We start from the raw sequence: 21,407 nt of genomic DNA, 5'->3' as shown, positions 1-21,407 counted from the left end.
AAAGCTGGAGGCGGCGGTGGGTTCAGCACCTGAAATCCTGAGCCGAGCAAGAGAAAGCTCATATCCGTCTTACAAACAGACTCTGAAAGCAGTTGGACCCACAGGCTGGAAGAGGTGGTTGATGTCTCAGGAGGCTTTCCCACCTCCAGGGCCCTACGGAGACAGCGAACCAAATCATCTGGGCTCGCTGTGGTGATGGATTAAATCCAGACCCACACAAATCTGCTTATATTCGATGCAAAAAATCCTCGGGAAGAGGTGAGAAACTGGTTCCAGTGTGGGAAGATGTTGAAGCCACCGCCCCACCGTGATGGCAGGCGTTGGGGTCCATCAGCAGCACCGGGTGAGTTCTGTCCTGATGATGGAGCCTAATGAAACCCCGTAGACAAGGAGCTCACCCGGAGGTGTCACGTCCTGCTCTCCAGTTTCTGGTCACGGGTAGGAGCCACTCAAACGAGGACCACCGCATAGAGAGGATGGAAGGTCCTTGCTCCAAAGAACCACCAAAATATATCTTAAGATTTATTTAAGGGTAGTAGTAAAGCTAAAAACCACAGCATGTGAAGGGAAGGGGATGGGGAGAAGGACCAGAAGAGCACAAAGAAAACACCACTCTCATTCGCTGCCCCGTTCCCGCGGGTCGGCTGGCAGCACGCGGGTTGTCCCACACCCCCACCACACCCCCGAGGCCACCTTGCAGACCCCGACCCCGAGACCGGAGGGAAATTTTGGCTACCTGTAGTGGAGGAGTTGACCTTCCGCACTGTAATCCCGATAAATGTCATATTCTTTCTCAAACACTCCGGAAGGCGACGAACTGCAATACAGTAACAGTGAACAAGGAGTTACCAACGGTGACTGCGACGCGCGCGCGCCCTCATTAAACTCTCCTTCACTTTAGGGTTAACGAAGACGCGTCCACAGAGAAAGGCTCCTGGTCCCCACCAGTCTGGGCTCTGCGCTTGGGACCTACTCCCACCTCCTCGCATCAAGCTTGGAGTCATGAATCGGCTCTTTAGCAGAGGATGACCAAGCCCTCCATGCCTGTGGTCTCCAGCTTCATTACAAACCTTGCGAACACCACCTTCTCCCTTAAACTCTGCTCATTTGTGAAGACCGGCTGTAGACCTGCCTGGACACACCTTCAACATCTGATGGCTTTGTCCCACCCATGGTCCTTTCCAAGTGCAGCTGTTCCTCATGCCTGGAGCATCGCCCTTGCTCGTCTCAGGTGGTCAGAGCCAACCCCAGAAAAGCCCTTTTGGCCCCATTTTCATCTACCACATTGTAGACGTCACGTCTGAGCCAGCACAGCCCTCGCTCCCAGAAGACGGAGAAGGTCCCAGCACCAACAGCTACCAACCTATTCCAAGAGACACCTTACCTGAGCGCACTCGTTGGAGAAACATGGGAAAAAGCACCTGAAGGTGCAGGACGGCATTTACACGCTGCTTTTTGGACTATCACCAGCTTAAAGCCTCTCCTAGAGGAGCAAACCCACCCTTGCTCCACGTTCCCTTTGGCTCCACGCTTGCCCAGCAGCCTGAAATCCACACCGAGAGACCCTCCAACACCTCCCAACGAGGCACGCGACCACCTACGACTCTTTGTCTGAGGGCAATGCTTTCCAATATTGTTCGTACTCGTTGCCAAAATTTGCTCAACGAGCACAGAAAAGGTCTTTTTTAAAATTTTTTTTTATTTTTTTTGCCTTAACAGTCCGTCACTGTGGGAATGTGCAAATAATGAGGCTCGTTCAGAAAACAGACGAGCACCGAGCAAATTATTAGACATTTGCTCCGCATCGGAACGTAACAGCAAACATCTGGAGAAATAACTTCGTTTCGAGCAGTTCTCGAAGAAACAGCATTAAACCTCCCCCGATGTGCACATTAAGAGGCTGTTGTTAATAAAATTCAGATCAGATGTTGGCTTCAGAAGAAGAAGAAAACGAAAAGAAACAAATCTTCTTAATAGGATAGACCTCAAAATTTTTATTCAAGCAAGAGGCAGTAAAATTAAGCTTCTGTCAAAGCTCATTTTAATGAGACTGCCGAGCCCTGAAATTATGGCTGTGTTGAATTGCTTAATCCCCTTTTTCCTCTCGAGCACGCGCGCGCGCGAATGAGTGCACCTCCTCCTCCACGACGCCCAGTGTCTTCTCAAGAGAAAGGCGTCAACTCTGATGCCCGGTGCCATACCCAGGTCCGAGGCTCTAGAATCTCCTCCCCAACGGGCAAAGCCCTGGCTAGAAGGAAATTAATGCTCAGGAAGCTTCCTAACGAAGAACCCCGCTGCTGAAAGAGGTCATATCTAACCTTTACAGAAGAGAAAGGCAATGGATGTTGGGAGAAGACTTCAAGGAAGGTCTCCTTCAGGCAAGTTCTTGTGATCAAAGACCCTCACGGCAAAGAGGTTTCTCTTCCGGTGGCAGCATCGCTGCCCAACCATAGGCTGGAGAACCTTCAAGGACTATGTCATCTCTGCAAATCCCTGGTGCTCTTGGAGCTGAAAGGAGACTCTCCTTTTCTCCAGGGTTCCCCAGGAACCAAAGACTTCAGGACCACCTTAGCTTCCCTATGCAAGATCTGTCCATTTGCCCTATGTCATGGACCTTTTGGAAAGATCTGCAAGGTAAGAAATGTCCTCCTGGGTCAAAGCAATGGTGTCTCCAGCCCAGTACTCTGCTTCAAACCATGGCAGCAAGAGATGCTATTTATGGAGAGCTCATGACTCTGGTTGTTGCCTGCGGTCCATGCCCTCGTGCCCACCAGCACCCAGTCCCTATGTTAGGGGTGACAGCAGCGAGGTGTCCTCCAAGGCACCCACTTCAGAGATGTTTATGGACCAGTTGCCTTGAATTTCGCAGAATCGCAGGGGGTTGGAAGGGACCTCTGGAGATCACCTCGTCCAACATCCCTGCCCAAGCAGGGTCACCCAGAGCAAGTTGCACAGGAACACATCAAGGTGGGTTTTGAAGATCTCCAGAGAAGGAGACTCCAGAACCACCCTGGGCAGCCTGTGCCAGGACTCTGCCACCCTCAAAAATTTGTTTAATCCCTTCCTGAACCCGCAGCAACACCACGGCCTCCACAGCGGCCCACCGCAACGGATTCCAGAAGTTTGGTACCTGCTGTACACCCCCTTCCCCTCCAAAAAGGGAAAAAAAAAATTCACCTGATGATCAGCTCTTCCTTCTGGCTCCATATTTTTCAAAACACTTGCAATTAAGGGCACCCAGCATGTCTCCTTGCATCCCAGGGCAAACCTGCCTTGCTAAAGGCAACGGGAATCTGGGAGCAAGAGGAGGATGAAGTTTCCTGCGGGCCCTGGCTCCCAAAATCTCCGTCTCTTCTCATTCTCACCTGACTGGAAGATCCGAGGAGCCCAGGGCAGCACCGCCAGCATCTGGCCAGCCAGTTACCAGAAAACGAGCTGACCGTAAATTCCCAGTAACGACGTCAGCTGCTCCTCGGCCAAGGCGCAGCTGCTGGAATTTCAGACGCTCTCTGATCAGTTGGTGCAAAGGTTCTTCCAAACACGGCAAAGGCTGTTGAAGCGGACGCGGAATTCTGCGGCTTTTAATTTTCTGGCCCTGCCAGCTGGATGCAGGCGGTGAGGGATGCGTGAGCTCACAGGTGAATGGAGGTTATTCACAGCTGGCTTCAAAACTTGGAGGAAATACCCAAGGAGGGAGATTCTGCTCCCAATTTGGTATTTCGTGCCGCAGGCGGTACAGTACAACCCCTGTCTTAACGCAGCAATGCCTTCTGCACTTTCTATCCCAGTCTGACTTTGAAACCGGAGCTCCAAAACATGCCCAGGAGCAGGGACAGCCCATGAGGCCGGTGGGATGAAACAGCTCGACAGGGTTTGCTCTCAAATACACATGCTGACTTGACATACATTAACACCTCGTAATCATTCGAGCAAGTTGCCTTTGGCTGCCACCTCCTCCTCTCGAGATAAACGGATTAAAACCTCGGGTCTCGCTGACACACAATCCACGCGTGGACCAAAAACGTCAGGCAAAGCGGCAGGATCCAGATCAACTGGAAAGCTTCAAATCCACCCCACCAGTTGAACCACATCAGGAGTAAGACCGCTGTCGGCACGCCGTGGGTGGCATGGCTCCTCACTCGGGTACTGATGAGTCAGGCACGGCTTCGTTATCGTCGCAATCAGCTCTTAGCAGTGAAGCTGCAAACGAGATTGATGGCAAGGATCGCATCCAGCTGCAACTCCAGGAGCTGCAAGCCTCCAGGTCAGCAGCGTAACACCTGGGACACCCCCTCTGCTCTTCTGCATCCTACAGGAGATGAAAACTCACCCTTCCACTGCCACCGCTAAGGTCCTACTCGTTATTTTTTGGGTGACTTTAGCAAGTTCTGATCAAAAAGATGCCACCAGGTCACAGCAGGTAGACTGCCAAGACTAAAAAAAGACCAGGCTAGCTGACCTGTGTCCCTAAAACTGGAGGTTTTGCTCGTGTTGGAAAGAAATACCATGCCACAAGCAGGAGACAATCAGGGAAGTGGTGACAGGCTTCCACTAGACAACCCGTTCCGGAGGACAAAGGTGCTGAGGGAGGGATGCTGAAATTCACCGACATCAAACTGTGATGTTTTGTTCCACTTTTGATAATTGGAAGACGTTTTGCAGACCCACGTTTGGTTCTGGGTCTCAAGGTTACTGATGGTTGAGATGCAGAGATCTGCTCCAGCTCTACTGAGAACCATGGTCAGGATGGACCAGGCATCTCCACACCTCCTGTGTTGAACAGAGCAGGAATGTAGGGTCCCTTCACCTTCAAGAGGAGATTTTGGGGGTGAGGGGGCATTTAAAAGAAGCTTTCCAGAACAAAAAGTCATCTCCAAGCATCTCCAGCATGCACCGTCCTAGTTTGTCCTAAGACCAGGAGGTGAAGTAGCTGGTGCACATGGTGCCTAGACTAGACCCTGCCTGGAAGCTCGTGGAAGCTCAGTGTGATGATGGTGAGGGAGCTGCCAAAGGCTACGCTGCGATAATTGTGGAAATGATGAAGCATCAAGGTGAGCACGACATGTGTGTTGTCATCAAAAGCATGGAGATGACAGGTTGTGACATTAGCATGTCATTTTACGTTTGCTGAAGGTGCCTCTCCCTGAAGCTGTGATGTCTCGAGGGCGACAAGAGTCAGAGATGCCACCGCCCAACCTGGGACCAGCTGAAGGAGGGGATTGCTTCTGCAGCGAGGGTCCGTGTCCCAGGAGGTGGAAGAGGGACAGATCAAGGAGCGACTCCCCATCCTGGTTGGACTCAACGTGCTGAACCTCAGCTTGTAGAGCCAAGATTTCATCCTTGGTCTTGCCAATAAATAAAACTGGTCTCCTTTGTCTGTTTTCCTGCTGAAACCTGGAGCCTGGGGTGGAGAAGGACCCCTGGAAGAAGCTGAAGGTTGCTGCCTGGAGCAGGTTGGAGTGCTGCAACATTCACCCAGACTACAAAACCAACAGTAGCTCAAGAGTTACCCTCCTTCCCCGCCAGCCAACTGGGAAGAGTTGGCTCGGATTTGGGGAACAGCTTAACTACGGGCAGCAAATCCTTCTGGGGAAGCAAGTGCTTCTGTCCAAACCTAGCAGGAATACCATGTTCCTTCTGCTGCGGGGACCTGGAAACTTGTCAAACCACGCAAACTCTCAGCAATCAGACTCAGACCCACAAAAGCAAAGATCCACGTGGTTCCAGAAAGGAGGAGTCATGGCAGCTTAAAGCTTGTAGACCTGAAAGCTTGTAGACCTGAAATCTTGTAGACCTGAAAGCTTGAAGATCTTAGAGCTTGCAGACCTTAGAGCTTGCAGACCTTAAAGCCTGTAGACTTTCAAGCAGCACCACCAGGACGATGTCTCTGCAGACAATGGTCCTCCTGGTGACCCAGACTCGGATATACCATCAACTATGGCATGAAAGCCCCATGAGGGTGACATGAAACGTGAAGAATGGCACGGATCGCGACCCAGACTTTGCTTAGGTCTTGCTTTACCCCCATCAAATCTTCGTTTCAGCCTAATCCGGGGAAATCCTAACGGGTCGGATTTGTGCCGGGCTGCAAAGTCCCACCAGTAAAAACCTTTTACTGCTTCGTTTCCACAACAGCAGGGTCACCGCATGGAGAAGCACAAGTCTGCTCTACTCCACCATCTCCATTTAGCTATCAGGCGTGAAAAGCAGCAACCCTGAGTCACTGGTCAAAGACAAGCATTGCAGAAAGCACCTTAATCATGGAATCATGGAGTGGTTTCGGTTGGAAGGGACATTTAAAGGCCATCGAGTCCAACCCCCTGCCATGGGCAGGGACATCTTCAACTAGCCCAAGTGGCTCAGAGCTCCATCCAACCCGGCCTGGGATGTTTCCAGGGACGGGGCAGCCACCACCTGTCTGGGCAACCTGGGCCAAGGGGCTCACCACCCTCAGCGTAAAAAAAAAAAAAATTCTTCCTTTTAATCCAGTGGCTCTGTTAGTCTGACCTTTGTCAAGCACAATTCATACGGCGCTGGCTGAAAAACCTTGAGAAAATATCTTACTGGGGGGGAAGGCAAATGGTAGGGGACATAACGCTCCGTTGCGTCGCTGCCCCTGGGAAGCCGGGGCCAGCAGGAATCTAACACCGCTGCTGCTTAAATATTAAATAGCTGGCAAGCCTGTCCCCGGCTCCCAGCAAGCTCCACGCCTGCTGCTTCCAGCAGCCATGCGGTTATGCCGAAATCGCAGCGAGTGACTTTTAATGACACCCCCCCACAAAAAAAAATTAAAAAAAAAAATAAATTTCAGCTTGTCTTGGAGAAGCAAGCGCAGCCGGCTCCGCCACCCCGTCCTCGGAGATGCCCCGCTCGGCTCCCATTGCGCTGCCTCCGGGCATCGGCATCGGCTCCGGCCTTAATTTTTACTTTCCCTGCATCTCGACGGGCGTTGGGTGGGGTGGACTCGCTCAGCCGTCAACTCCACCTGCGCAGAAGCCTCATCGGAGACGGTCCGGATGCGCCAGAGGATTCTGCGTTAGTGTGGACGGGGATAATTACGGCTGATGGGAAAGGAAACCCGTTTGATTCAAGAGGAAAGCGGGTTATGAGACGGGAGTTGGGTGGGAGGGGGAGAAAGTTGGCTCTCTCTCCACTCAACCCCTCTCTCGAGCTGGCGGGATGCTGGGCACGCTGGATGTGTCACACCGAGGAGATGCGGATGCCTTAGCCCCTGCTGTTCCCACGGAAAACAAATGGATCCCTCGCCCATCTGCCCTCTCCATGGAAAAAAAAAACAACAAACCTGGGGAGAAAGAGTGAAGGAAAGAGCCTCGCGTGTTCCTGGGGGCCTGTCAGCAGGAAAGCATCTCCCCAACATCAGAAGCCCGTGGAGCTGTTGGAGCGGGGCTGGAGGAGGCCCCGGAGATGCTGGGAGGGCTGGAGCCCCTCTGCTGGGAGGACAGGCTGAGAGAGCTGGGGGGGTTCAGCCTGGAGAAGAGAAGGCTCCGGGGAGACCTTCCAGCCCCTTCCAGGCCCTCAAGGGGCTCCGGGAAAGCTTGGGAGGGACTCTGGAGCAGGGAGGGGAGTACGGGATGAGGGGGAAGGGTTTTAAACCAAAAGAGGGGAGATTGAGATTAAAAATAAGGCAGAAATTCTCCATGATGAAGCTGGTGAGCCCCTGGCCCAGGTTGCCCCGAGAAGCTGTGGCTGCCCCATCCCTGGAGGGGTTCAAGGCCAGGTTGGCCGGGGCTCGGGGCAACCTGGGCTGGTTGAAGATGTCCCTGCCCATGGCAGGGGGTTGGACTAGATGGGCTTTAAAGATCCCTTCCCACGCAAACCATTCGATGATTTGCTGAAAAAACACACTTTTCTGAGGTGAAAATACCTTTCCTCGATTGAGGGGCCCTCCTGATGCCTGGACAGCCTGTCTCCATCTCTGCTGGACGCCAGCACCTCCAGCACTCCCCGTGGCGGTGGGGACAGACAGACAACACTGATTAATTTTTTTTTTGGGGGGGGGAGGGGAAAGCACCTTCCAAATCTTGATGTTATGCCCAAACTAGGAAACGAGGCTCTGTAAGGCCAGACGTGAACCTATGGCACAGGTCGGCGCTGCTCTCCAAGCCATATCTGGTCCTTCAAAGCCTTCTGCTGGCAGCAGCGTCCGAGGAGGAGGAAGGACGGTGGGAAACCAAGCGACAGCTCTGCCTGGAACGCACCTCCTGGCACGTGGTGGGAAGGTGGGGAATAGCATGAGGGAGGATCAACGCCACACTTGCACAGGCGGCCCAAAAGGCGCCGTGCTTGGAAAAAGTCTCGGGGAAATAAATAAAACCCGCAATGGCTGTGAATGGCCGGCCCCACCAGCACCGGACGCAGGGTTTTTATGGGCAAAGTTGACACCTATTTACTGTTCCACCAGGTTCCGAGCGGGGCTCGGCATCAGAACGGCGTTGGGAACTGATTAAAGGCTGGTTTTGGCAAGATCCCCGTAGCAACAGCTCCATCAGCTGCGTCGGGTGCTTTTCCCCTGGCACGGGCGCGTTGTCCCAACGCCAAAACGATGCTACGATATAGAAGCAGCACCTTCAACAACTCCCGAACGCCGCCGGCATGGGGGTAATCTAGGGTGCTCAACCCAAATTAGTTTCGGAAGTGGAGGAGGGGAGATGGCGTTAAGGGCTTGCAGATGACATGGGTCTGTGGGGACTGAATCGCGGGCGAGAAGTCATGATGGGTAAAACCATACCCAGGAACTGGCAAGAAGATGATGACAGAGAGCAAAACCTGCTCTAACCAAAAGGCCGACTGGTCTTGCTACAGCAGTGCTGCTTCGGTATTGAAGGGTTCCCTGCGGTCTCCCCAAAACCCTTCTCTTCTCTGGGCTAAGTCAGCCCAGCTCCTTCATCTTCTCCTCACACGTCGTGTGCTCCAGCCCCTGCCCATCCTGGTGGCTCTTCACTGGACTTGCTCAACTTGGTCGAGATTTTCTTATCCCGGAAAGCCCAAGACTACATGCAGTTGCCCAGATGCGGTCTAATGAAGGATAATTGCTTCCCTAGATCTACTGGCCTGGTCCTACAGCCCAGGATGCTACCACTGCAGGCTGCTCATCTGGGTTTAGCATAGAGCTGCCTAGAACTTGTGGGTCCTCAACAGAGCTGTCGTCCAGCCAGTCCATGCCCAGAGAGGGTTAATCCATCCTGGCTGCTACATCTGGCCTCGCTGAGCTTCAAGGAGGTTCTTGCCAGCTTGTCCTTGCTCCTCCAGCCTGTCCAGGTCCCTCTGAACGTCAGCCCTGCCCTCAGGCACAACAGCTTGTCTACAGACTTGATGAGGGTGACTTCTGTCTCCTCCACAGGTTATTGATAAGGATACGGAACAGGATAGGTCCCAGGATGGGCGTGGGAGGAGCTCCCCTCGCAGTCAACCACCAAGTTGGGTATGAACCATTAAGCACCAGCCTCTGAACCTGATGATCCAGTTTTTTACCCACCTCGTCTTGTCCCTGTCTAGACTCCAATGTCCCAACTTGGACACAAGGACGCCACATGAGACACATCAAAAACCTTGCTAGAGCCAAGGCAGACGCTCCCATCATCCAGATAGGTATTCACACCATCACAGATGACAATCGGGATGGTGAAGCATGGTTCACCCTTGGTAAATCCATGCTGGCCCTTCCCAACCACCTTTGCGTCATCCACATCCACAGAAATGGGTTCCAAGAGGACTTGCTCTGCGACCGAGCTAATGCTGACCAACCTTTAATTGCCTAGGACTGTGGGTAGGTTGCTTTCCCCTTGGCTGCCACCCTTGCAGATGCCACCATACTCCTGTCAATGCCACCCTCAGCATGCCACACCCTTGAGCAGCCTCTTCCTTCCCAACCCAATCATTTCTTGCCTACTCCCTCACCCGCCTTCTATTAAAAAAAACCCTAGCAAACATGGCCGAAGCCGGCGACTCTGCAAGAACCAAGCTGAAGACCAAAAGAGGCCTCAGGAGACACGCTTAAATCAAGACGAGAACCAGTTGTCCCAACTTGAGACAACCAGTGAGACCATACGGAGCCCATCTCTCCACAGCAGCGAGGTTGCGCATCGCGCGCCACGTCTTCCTCCATGCGCTCTTCCTTCCACGAAAAGGAGACAAAAGCACGGTGGGGCCGGTGCAACCGTGACTTTAGCAATATCCCGTTCTCTTTTGTAGGCGGACGAAGAGCTGAAGCCAAATCCTGACTCAAGACAGTGTGTTTTGAGTGCTTTCGATATATTTCCCTTCTCTCCAGCTTCTGTTGGGAGGCTAAGTAGGACCTCAAATCCCAGTCCTGTTTAATTTGTACTAAACCGCGTACTTAAGTCAATATACTTAAGATTTCTGGGCCCATTTTACCAGAAGCAACATGACCTTCCTCTAAAATTCAAACCGGCTGTAACTCAGATTCTGAATTTGCCCTTAAAAGTCAGTTCAACTAAACCAAACTAAGAGCCCTTCAATTCCGGATGGCAGAAGTCAAGTAAGTGTTTAACGCAATCCAACCCATTCCCCCCCAGATTAATTGAAAACAGTGCCGAGCATCTCCACATTCACGCAGATGACGAAATGACTGCAAACATGTCAACACATCCTCACCCGTGCCACCTGCCCGGCGGGAGCTGCCCGTGCACACTTAACCCCACCGTGTGCCCTTGATATTGTGACTTGTAGGGCTTTGCCACACTTGGAGACAGCAGTACTGCTGTATGAGAGTACTGCGATCAGCTCTGGGGCCCTCGGCACAAGAAGGACGCGGAGGTGTCGGAGTGGGGCCGGAGGAGGCCCCGGAGATGCCGGGAGGGCTGGAGCCCCTCTGCTGGGAGGACAGGCTGAGAGAGCTGGGGGGGTTCAGCCTGGAGAAGAGAAGGCTCCGCGGAGACCTTCCAGCCCCTTCCAGGCCCTCAAGGGGCTCCGGGAAAGCTGGGGAGGGATTCTGGAGCAGGGAGGGGAGCCACGGGACGAGGGGGAAGGGTTTTAAACCAAAAGAGGGGAGATTGAGATTAAAAATAAGGCAGAAATTCTCCACGATGAAGCTGGTGAGCCCCTGGCCCAGGTTGCCCAGAGAAGCTGTGGCTGCCCCATCCCTGGAGGGGTCCAAGGCCAGGTTGGACGGGGCTCGGAGCAACCTGGGCTAGTTGAAGATGTCCCTGCCCACGGCAATGGGTTGAAACTAGATGGCCTTTAAATGTCCCTTCCTACCCAAACCACTTGGCGATTCTATGATTTGCATTAGATGAAGAAGCAACAAAAATGCCACGCGCATGATGCCGCATGCAAGCAAAACGGTTACGCCTTGATAAATGTCAATCTGAATCCTTATTGCAGAAAAAAGGAGGCCTTGTAACGTGTTGGTCTACTTTGAGAGACAATAAACATCAACACAATCTTCTTTCTGCAACGGGACGAGATGTCCCCACTAACTCCACGATCTCCCTGGCTCTACAGGGGAGCCGGAGGTTGCAGCTCAGAAATATGACTTTCAGATGCTGGAGTTATTCCAGACCGCCCCCCCCCCGACACACCGTGCACCCACGAGCCTGGTGCTCGTAGCAGAAGAGCGCCTCGAGCTCTTGCAGCTCCAGCCCACGTTGCCTTCACCACGCGCGTGATGCAGGTGCACCCTCACCGTGGACATCAAGAGCTGGAGGGTGCTCACAGCCTGAGGGTTCCTCCTGAACCCTACGCTGCCCTGACCAAGGGAATGAAGACAGCTTAATAAGGGGGAAAAAAAATATCCAATTCGAATGTCGCGAGATGAGTGGCTCCCATCCTCCTGCTCCAACCCCCATGTCACCTGCCGAAACGCAGTTGAGACCCAGGACTTTGGGCTAATCCCCTATTTGACTAATGGGATCTCGTACGAGCCTAATTATGCCAGAGCCAGATTTCAAACCCGACTGCCGAACGTCTTTGATGACAATCGCTAAGACCGATGCCTGGGCAAGGTTTTTAATGTGCTACTGAGACACGGCAGATGCTAAAAACTCCCAACTTTTTGCCGTCTGGTGGGGCTGCGCCGCTTCATCGCAGGGTCCATCGGCTCCGGTATTTGCAGGGCTCGCGTTTCCCCGGCTCAAGCTGCCTCAAGGGGAGGTTTGAATTAGATATTAGGGAATATTTTTACACGGAAAGGGTTGTCAAGCATTGGAAGAGGCTGCCCAGGGAAGTGGTGGAGTCGCCATCCCTGGAGGGATTTAAAAGACGTGTAGACGTGGTCCTGAGGGACGTGGGTTAGTGGTGGTTTTGGGTTGACGGTTGGACTCAATGATCTGAAAGGTCCCTTCTGACCTTGACCATTCTATGATTTTTTTTTTTTTTTTTCCCGGTGGGAACCTTCTTCCAGCCGGGGCGGAAGACGCTTCAAAGGTGATTTATTTTCCATTTAATACCCTAAACTGGGGATTGCAGAAGCTCCAGCATAGACACAAGTTTGCTTCTGGCAGCTTTCGCGTGGGGAACCTCTGGCAGAACAGCAAACATCTAATAAATTAAAAAAAAAATAATTAAAAATTAACCATCTTTCCCCCCCGCCCCCCCTAGAATAGGAAGCGGCACCGTTTCACGGCGGCCCGGACAGCAGTATAGCTTTTATTTTTAAAATAAGGGAAAGTGGCGACTGAAATAGCACAGCTCGATGGCAAAGCCAGGAATAGAAATGAAATCCCAGCGCCTAATCCTCTGTTCTAATCACTGGCCTGCAAGGCTTCATACTCTTAATTACAGCCACTGCTTCCAATAAAAGTTAAAAGATGGGTTTCTTTGCAGTTATGTAAACCGTATTTTGCGTCTGACGATCTACGTAAGCACTTGGCTGCGTTAGACAAATATCCGTCTAATCCGGAGTCCTGTTTTGCAGCGGGCGGCGGAGAATTCGAGGAGAGGATATTAAAAAGAAACAGGACCCAGCGCTTTGTCCCCGATTTCATCTTCCACCCTGGCTTAGAGCAAGAAATGCAAGATATGAACATTTTTTTCGCAAAAATATTTGAGAACGGCATGAGGAAGGGGAGTTAAACCTCGAGGTGCTGTCGGCTTTAGACTGGAAATGCATTTTCTGCTCTACGTTGTCTCAAAATATCTGCGTATTCATCACCCAAGAGCTTGGCTCGCATCGTTATCGTTTGGACGGCGATAAATGAGCAGGACCAGAGGATGGGGAACGAATGGAAATTAAAGACGGAGCCCGTCACACCCGTCGAGCCCAGAAGATGGGTTTCCGAACTGCATCATGTTAAATTTCTCCTCCGGTGCCAAACCCACCCAGCCAGGTGGGGCGAGACCCGGCACGGCCGGCACCCGACCCGCTGCGGCACTGGGAAGCGGGAAGGAAAACTCAAGCCAAAGGAAGTCGAGTGAGACAGTCGCCCGTTTGGGGGAAATCAAATCTCCAGACAAAAAGGGGACGCTGAGAGATCACAACCGGAGAAGAGGGATGTCCTGAAAAGATGCCCGTCACGTTCTGGCTGACCAAGGGCATCGCTGCTCTCTGTTCTGCAATGCCCCATCCCTGGAGGGGTTCAAGGTCAGGTTGGATGCGGCTCTGAGCAACCTGGTCTAGTTGAAGACATCCCTGCCCACAGCAGGGAGTTGGACTCGATGGTCTTCAAAGGTCCTTTCCCACCCAAACCATTCTACGGTTCCAGAAGAAACGTTTTATGTTGAGGGTGGTGAGCCCCTGGCCCAGGTTGCCCAGAGAGGTGGGAGATGCCCCATCCCTGGAAACATTCCAGGTCAGGTTGGACGGGGCTCTGAGCAATCTGGTCTCGTTGAAGACCTCCCTGCCCATGGCATGGGGTTGGACTAAATGACCTTCACAGGTCCCTTCCAGCCCAAACCATTCAATAATTCCATGATTCTCTGAACTTCTCTAGAACCCTGGCCAGAGGAGCCAACGCCAACCACGAAGCCCGCCGAGAAGTGGTTCAATACTTGAGTTTCTCGTCACAAGGTGAGCAGAAGCATCTGTGAAACCATTAAATCTTCTCTTGATACTTAAAAATAGGCGGCAATTGTTGGCGGCCTACAGTAGGCGATCACAAGAGGTCACTCACCCAGCACCCACATGGATACCCAGCCGCGCAAACACAGGTTAACCCAACTCACTTCCATGATCCTCATGACCCGCTTAGAGGTGCTATAAGAAAGGTAAACAAAGGCACGACTAGAATCATTGGAGCATTGAATTGTCTAGGTTGGAAGGGACCATTAACGCCATAGAACGGAATATTTCTGTTGGAAGGGACCTACAATGATCATCTTGTCCAACTGAGCTGCTCTTGGACCAACCACGCACGTTAGGAGAAATCCACGGTGACGCCAAGCATCCGCAGATGCGAATCTCCCTTGGAGAGCAAGAGTGCTGGGCTTTTGTCATGATATGGGTGGGAATGACCCCGGCTAAGTGGATAACGGGGATAAAACAAGACAAAAAGATGTTGGAAGGCAGGGAATGTGGGAGCTCGACGTAGTTGTGCAGCCTCCGTGCAAGGCGCAATCTGCTTGCAGCATGTGAAAGCGCCGGAGAAAGACGCATGACCTGGAAAGTGATTTCCTGCAGAGAGCTCTCGGCTTTAATTACAGTCTGAAAGCCCATTCCCACCCCGCCTCCCACGCCGCAGACGAAGCTGCCTGCCTCCCCCCAACCCCGATGGTTCCAATTAGCGTCCTTCCCAGCGTCGTGCCTGACAAGGTTTGTGAGATTTCGGATTTCATGGAACCAGCGGAAGAGTACGAAGCCGAGGGGGCTGGCCCTGCTAATCATTAAATCCAAGAAACCCTTCAGCTGTGATGGATTCAGCTGTTTGAAATGAGCTGCCTGAGGGTTGCTGGGTGGAAAAAGGAGTCTGAGCCACAGCCCTGCTCACCTGGCCGCTGGACCTGAGGACACGAATCCTTTTATCGTGCAAGGTGTGCCCAGCGGAAGGTGAAAATGGGAAGCGAGAGGACGCAGGAGAACAAGGTAAACATGTGCTGCACCTGTTAGCAAAACTATATCGACCTTCTTCTACCCCTCTGCTCTGCTCTCGTGAGAACCAACCTGGAGTACGGTGTCCAGCTCTGGAGTCCTCAACACAAGAAGGACACGGAGGTGTCGGAGCGGGGCCAGAGGAGGCCCCGGAGATGCCGGGAGGGCTGGAGCCCCTCTGCTGGGAGGACAGGCTGAGAGAGCTGGGGGGGTTCAGCCTGGAGAAGAGAAGGCTCCACGGAGACTTTCCAGCCCCTTCCAGTCCCTCCAGGGGCTCCAGGAAAGCTGGGGAGGGACTTTTTACAAGGGCATGTGGTGATAGAACGAGGGTTAAGAGCTTCAAACTGGAAGACGGTAGATTTAGATGAGGTATTGGGAAGAAATTCTTCACTTTGAGGGTGGTGAGCCCCTGGCCCAGGTTGCCCAGAGAAGCTGTGGCTGCCCCATCCCTGGAGGGGTTCAAGGCCAGGTTGGACGGGGCTTGGGGCAACCTGGGCTGGTCAGAGGTGTCCCTGCCCAGGGCAGGGGGTTGGAACAAGGTGATCTTCAAGGTCCCTTCCAACCCAAACCATCGTACGATTTTATGATTCTTCCACACTCTGCTGTGGAGGCCAAAGCAACAGCAGTTTGGAGGAGGTCTACGTGAAAGCCCTTGAGGTGGCCCTGGTCTGGTGCTGCAGCCCCAGCAGAGGGTCAAGGCTGTGGTCAAAGCATAATTCGTTAAAGGCCGCCACCTCAGATCTCACTGGGTTCCTTTGATAAGGTGGAATCTCACATCTGCTGAAAAATAACCCAGTGACCTCCTCTGCAAGGGGGAGGGAGGGAGGAAAGAAATGACCATGGTGAGGGAAACAGCAGGGAAGTGGCTGTTCTGCTACAGGCAGCAAATAAAGAAGAGGAAAAAAAATACCTCCATTTCAATAATACCTACAATTTCCTCCAACATTCTCTTCCCCAGGCCGGAAGCATCCCTGTAGCAGCGACCGGGGCTCCTCTGAGCCTGCTCCGGAGCTCCCGGCCACTGGAGCCAGGGGGGACATCGGTGCCCCGACCTCCTGCTCTGCCCGCTGGCCGTATGTACCAGCGCTGGGTATCTCAAAACACCCCGCGGATAAAACAGCGGGAAGAAAAGGATTTGCGGTGGTATGCCATGGCCCGGGTACGGGATGACGACTCCGCAGGACTTGGAACTGCCGGGGTAGAGGGATTCTGGATCCTCCTCTTTGCCTTTCGGTGACGGGAGGGACGACGCGGCTCTTTAGGGCTGATGTAGATCAGTGCAACGCACCGTCCGATGCGGTAACAGCAGCTTCAAAAAATTCCTCCTATCTTTTTGTTCCTGTAACGGAGCAAAAACTTTGTCTAATCACAACCATCAAATCAGCGAATGGTTTGGGTTGGAAGGGACATTTAAAGGCCATCGAGTCCAACCCCCTGCCATGGGCCGGGACACCTCCCACCAGCCCAGGTTGCTCTGAGCCCCGTCCAACCTGGCCTTGAACCCCTCCAGGGATGGGGCAGCCACAGCTTCTCTGGGCAACCTGGGCCAGGGGCTCACCACCCTCAAAGTGAAGAATTTCTTCCCAATACCTCATCTAAATCTACCGTCTTCCAGTTTGAAGCTCTTAACCCTCGTTCTATCACCACATGCCCTTGTAAAAAGTCCCTCCCCAGCTTTCCTGGAGCCCCTGGAGGGACTGGAAGGGGCTGGAAAGTCTCCATGGAGCCTTCTCTTCTCCAGGCTGAACCCCCCCAGCTCTCTCAGCCTGTCCTCCCAGCAGAGGGGCTCCAGCCCTCAGATCTTCACCCAGAAGAAGCTCTTGTCTCCAGGTCTTCACCCCCTGAGTCAGCCAGGAGCACATATCAGACAGGAGCAGGACCACACGGCCATCGAGAACCCAGCGCATCCTTTGGAAAACTCTTCCCATGGTTAGTTATCTCATCATTAAATATTGACGAAGCTTTACGGACTTAACCCATAAAATCCTTATTTAAGCCACGGGTGGCCCCGTTCCAAGCTCGGGATATTGGCAGTACCCAGATGCCCGTTTCTTGATGAACGCACCACGGGGGTGTAAAGGACACCAAATGCTGTTTCAGAACAAGTCCTTCCACGGCAGGCGTGCAGAGGAGAAGGCTGCGCTTGCAGAGGTCACCTCGGCTGCTTGCGGAGGGTTTTCTAGACCTCAGGAAGCAGAAACGTTCAGTCTTCTGGTACCAGCAGATGGAGAAGGCAACAAGGAGCGGAGCTTATTTATTGCCGCTTTCAGAAATGCCCAAGTGGTGTTCTTGGAGCTACGTGGGTTTTATATGTATCCTCCACGCTCTTCCTCGGCACTTGGGTTCATCAGCTGGAAGGGGGCAAGTGGCACCCGAGCTGCCTGTTCACGCACTGATGGTCACATCCCTCCTCTGTCCAAGTTGCCCGTGGCAATGCGTCAAAATACCCCTTCTCCGACCTCAAAGTTTGGCAGCTTGTGGGTTCTAAGAGACGGCAACCCAGAAGAAAGCCCATCCTACTAACCCTGCCTGAACCGGCGCCAAGGCCAAGGTCCACGAGAGGGCTCACAGCCTGTGGAACCCTTGGGAGGTCTCTGTCCTGGGTGGAGTGCTCCTAAATTGAGGAGAACCAGTTGCTCTTGGCACAGGGATGGGCCCCTTCCCACTGTGTAGCTGGTCTGCCGGCGTGATGTTCACCCAGCTGCAGAAGAGCTCCTCAACGCCCAAGTCACAGAATCACACGGGTTGGAAGAGACCTTTGGAGATCATCAGTCCAAGCCCCTGCCAAAGCAGGGTCACCCAGAGCAGGTTGGACAGGAACCCACCCAGGTGGGTTTGGAAGATCTCCAGAGAAGGAGACTCCACCCTCAACGTAAAGGAGTTTCTCCTCATGTTGAGATGGAATTTCCCGTGTTCCAGTTTGTGCCTGTTGCCCCTTGTCCTGTTGCTGGGCACCACTGAGAAGAGTCCGGCCCTGTCCTCTTGCCACCTGGCCTTTAGCTATTCATCGGCATTGATGAGGTCCCCTCTCAGTCTGCTCTTCTCCAGGCTAAACGGAGATGGAAAGGACCGTGCCACAGCCAGCACCCACAGCATCCTCACCACCTGACCTGCCACCAGGTATGGAGATGTCATCCAGCTGGGAAAATCCAACCTTTGGGTGAAGAAATGCTCTGAATTTCATGCATTACGCTACCGCTGGAATCAAGACGTTGGGAAGGAAGGTCTTTGGGATCTGGCCCCTCTTACACGGCTTCTTTGTGAAGCAACCCCTCCCGTCCTCTCTCGGTTTTTGGAGGAGAGCTGAGAATCCCTGCAGGGATCCCTGGAAAATCCCCGAGCAGCAGATGCCGCGGAGACTGATGTCACTGCTCCACCTGCGCTCCAAACCCGAGCGCGGCAGGTCTTCCCAATGCCTTCAGAAAAAGGATACGAATTGCAAGCAAAATTGTGGTTTTGTTCACACGAGGTGCAGCGAAACGGCTCCCCAGACACTCAAAACACACATTTTTCTAGGTTTTCTAGGTTTTCAACTCCAGAGCTGCTTTTTCTGGGGGCTCCTGTGGTCGGAAAATGGCTGCTGCCTGCAGCAGGGGGAAGAGTTTGTGTTTTAAAGCCGAGCGTTCACCTGCAGCCACCGCGCTCTGCCCTCAGACACCCGACAGGACCGATTACCATCACGCCTCAAGTCCAGACAGCTCTGTGGCATCGGGTTTGGAAGGGAATACCCCTCAGCTATTTCAGCTCAGCTACACTTAATCCAGGAAGATTTAGTGCTGCATTTTTTTCTCTTCTCCAATATCACGCCGGGCTTCGGAATCGGGGCGCGGGGGTGTGTGGAGGGGGGGAGACCTGCAAGAAAAGCGCGAGTCTTTGAGAAATAACTCGGGCACAATTTCACAGAAGATGGGACTTGGGTAAAGACCCCCTGTTCTCAAAGAGTCCTGGGTGGTGGTCCAAGGAAAGGTCTCCTGATGGTCAGAGAAGGTCCACCTGCTTGTCCTTCAAGCTTCCACTTGTCTCTCCTCCCTGGTGAATCGGGGGCAGAGATGCTGCCCGTTGGTGGCACGGCCAAGTCCTCCATGGGTGATTGCACGAGCTCCTCCGAGCAGGTCCTCTCTGCATCCCCCTGCCCGAAGCCTTCTCCAAGGATTTCCAGCAACGGGAAGACTCTGCACGGACCAATAACCACAGACACTTTCCAACAGCGTGGAAAAACCCAGTGACCTGACACAAAACCCAGACGACGTGCCGGCTGCAGCCTGCTCGGAGATTTCACAGCTGTCTCGTTACGCTTTGTAGAAAAGTTCCCGTTTTCAGACAAGCAAGGCAAAGTCTAGGGCGAGACAGCAGAAACAAGAAATTCCTGCTGGGAAGCGCTCTACCTTTGCTGACCACCAAGACAAACCTGCTATTGAGATCCCGAAGATGAGAAGACGCCGGCTCACCGAGTGGAGACAACACGGCAGCGCTTCCTACCGCGGTCTCCGGAGATGGATCCAGCTGCTAATTATAGCTACATGCAAATCCCACCTCACGACAGCAGCGTGAGGCAAGTCCTGCGAGACCCAAGCGCTTGGCAACAGCACGTTCCTTGTGGATGCATCCCTGACCCGCACACGTGTAATGGGACCAGCCCCAATTTGGTCCACTCCTGCACCGAGGACATGAGGAACAGACTGGGAGCAGCTTCCACCATCTCCTACCAAACCAGATGCTCTGGTTCCTAAATTGTCCCATCACCGCAGGGTGTGGGGCACCTCGGAGGGCAAACTCCGATGAGATTGGTTGCTCAAGACCTGCCCACTTCCCCCGACCTCCCTTTTAAGACCAGACAACTTCAGGAGGGAAACAGCCAAAAACTTCATTGAAATAAGGTTTTGGTTCCAAGAACCACAGTTGGAAGGGAGCTCTGGAGGTCATCTGGTGGAACCTCCTGCTCCAAGTTATTAAAAAAGTCTTAATAACTTGGAGCAGGAGGTTCCACCAGATGACCTCCAGAGCTCCCTTCCAGCCTTGGTTCTTCTTGGAAACGAAACCAAGTGCTGGAAAAACATCTTTCTAAACTGTCCTACCAAGGAGACTTCAACCCTGTCTCTGGTTGAAGGTGGTTACTCAACCTGCCCCACAGCACTCCGTTTTCTAGATCCACCTCCTCCCCAGCCTCCTTCCATTTCCTTCTTTTGATGCAAATGAAGTATTTCCAGTTGTCATCTCCAACACATCACATGGTGCCCAGTTCCATCCTCATCTCAGGGTCATTAGACTCAGAAACACCAACTGCCCCACGCAGAGGTGACCCTGAATAATTGCCCCCCCTCGATATTGCACATATTAGCCTCATCTCAAGGGCCCTCTGTGGCCGCTCATGGACATCAAGGCTTGGATGCAGCCCTGGATGCTGAGAGATCAGCGGTCTCAGGAGGGATCTCCAGCACCCTGGAGTCCCACAAGCGCTTTAGCAGCGTCCAGCAGGACTGGTCTTACCAAAATCAGCCCTCGAAGGTCATCCCATCCCTGGATCGCTCCATCGCTGGAAACACTCAAGGTCAGGTTGGAAGGGCTTTGAGCAACCTGGTCTAGTTGAAGATGTCCCTGCCATTGCCGGGGGTGGGACTAGATGATCCTTGAAGGTTTCTTCCAACCCAAACCATTCTGTGATTCCATAATCCTTACAGCAAGGAGTTCCAGCAGCGCTCTTCATCGAGGAAGACGGGAATAAAGCAGCTTGACCCTCCCCATGGCTAGTGTTTGTCCACCCACCAGGTGAAAGCCACCACTTCGGTGGGCAGACAGCCCCACAGCATCAGAGATGTCACCGAAAGCGGGGCTGGAGGTGCCTCGAAAGGTCACGTTAACTTCAAGAGATGGCTCGCTACCAGTCAAAATATCCCCTCCGCTCACCCAGGGCGTCCACGGTGGTAAATACTTTAATTTTTACAAGCAAAAGATGAGGGGTAAAATGAAAAAAAAAAAAAGCTTGGTCCACAGGGTGATTGAGAGCCATCGACTGACCTCCACTGAGTGGCTTCCTAGTCATGCCTCAGGGATAAAGAGGCATCGTACTCACTGCCTCCTTCTGTAGAAAATTTCATGTATTCAGGTATTTTGAGCCCTACAAGAAACGCCTGGTTCATCTGTAATATAACACTCCTTGCCCAAAGCAGCTTTCCTAAGTTTTAAGACTCGGACAGGTACAGAAACAAGTACATCGTATAGAAATACGTCTTTTTTTTTCGGCTTGCGCCTGGAACTTGCTCGTGGTCAGAAACCAACAGGAAAAGGCAAGAGAGACGCTGAACGCTGAGAAGCTGGAGGCACGAACGCCTGAACCGGCTCTGCCCTTTGCAGCCGCCACCGCCGCCATCAAAAATCAATTTTTAATTTGCACGGCTCGTGTTCG

At 52.9% G+C, this 21,407-nt stretch overlaps 1 protein-coding gene and 1 long non-coding RNA gene across 6 annotated transcripts in view; both read right to left on the bottom strand.

Moving 5' to 3' along the window:
• The window catches only part of ARHGAP39 (Rho GTPase activating protein 39), a 163,510-nt gene that overhangs the window by 38,109 nt on the left and 103,994 nt on the right, over positions 1–21,407 (bottom strand). For 4 of the 5 annotated variants that reach the window (XM_063327683.1, XM_063327680.1, XM_063327679.1 and 1 more), the window contains exon 3: positions 737–817. The exons of the other annotated variant lie outside the window; for it this stretch is intronic. In XM_063327683.1, coding sequence (XP_063183753.1) covers positions 737–817 — 81 coding nt within the window. The remainder of the gene's footprint in view (positions 1–736; positions 818–21,407) is intronic. 5 annotated transcript variants of the gene reach the window in all.
• On the bottom strand, positions 12,595–15,095 carry LOC134512305 (uncharacterized). The gene is made up of 4 exons (XR_010070090.1): positions 14,904–15,095; positions 14,287–14,436; positions 14,091–14,173; positions 12,595–14,001 (listed from the first exon to the last, which is right to left on the bottom strand). It is a non-coding gene; the product is annotated as an uncharacterized LOC134512305 (long non-coding RNA).

Source organism: Chroicocephalus ridibundus, chromosome 2, assembly GCF_963924245.1.
Source record: "Chroicocephalus ridibundus chromosome 2, bChrRid1.1, whole genome shotgun sequence".
Taxonomy (NCBI): Eukaryota; Metazoa; Chordata; class Aves; order Charadriiformes; family Laridae; genus Chroicocephalus; species Chroicocephalus ridibundus.
Note: the sequence above shows the minus strand (reverse complement) of the source record. Positions and strands in the feature narration are given on the sequence as shown.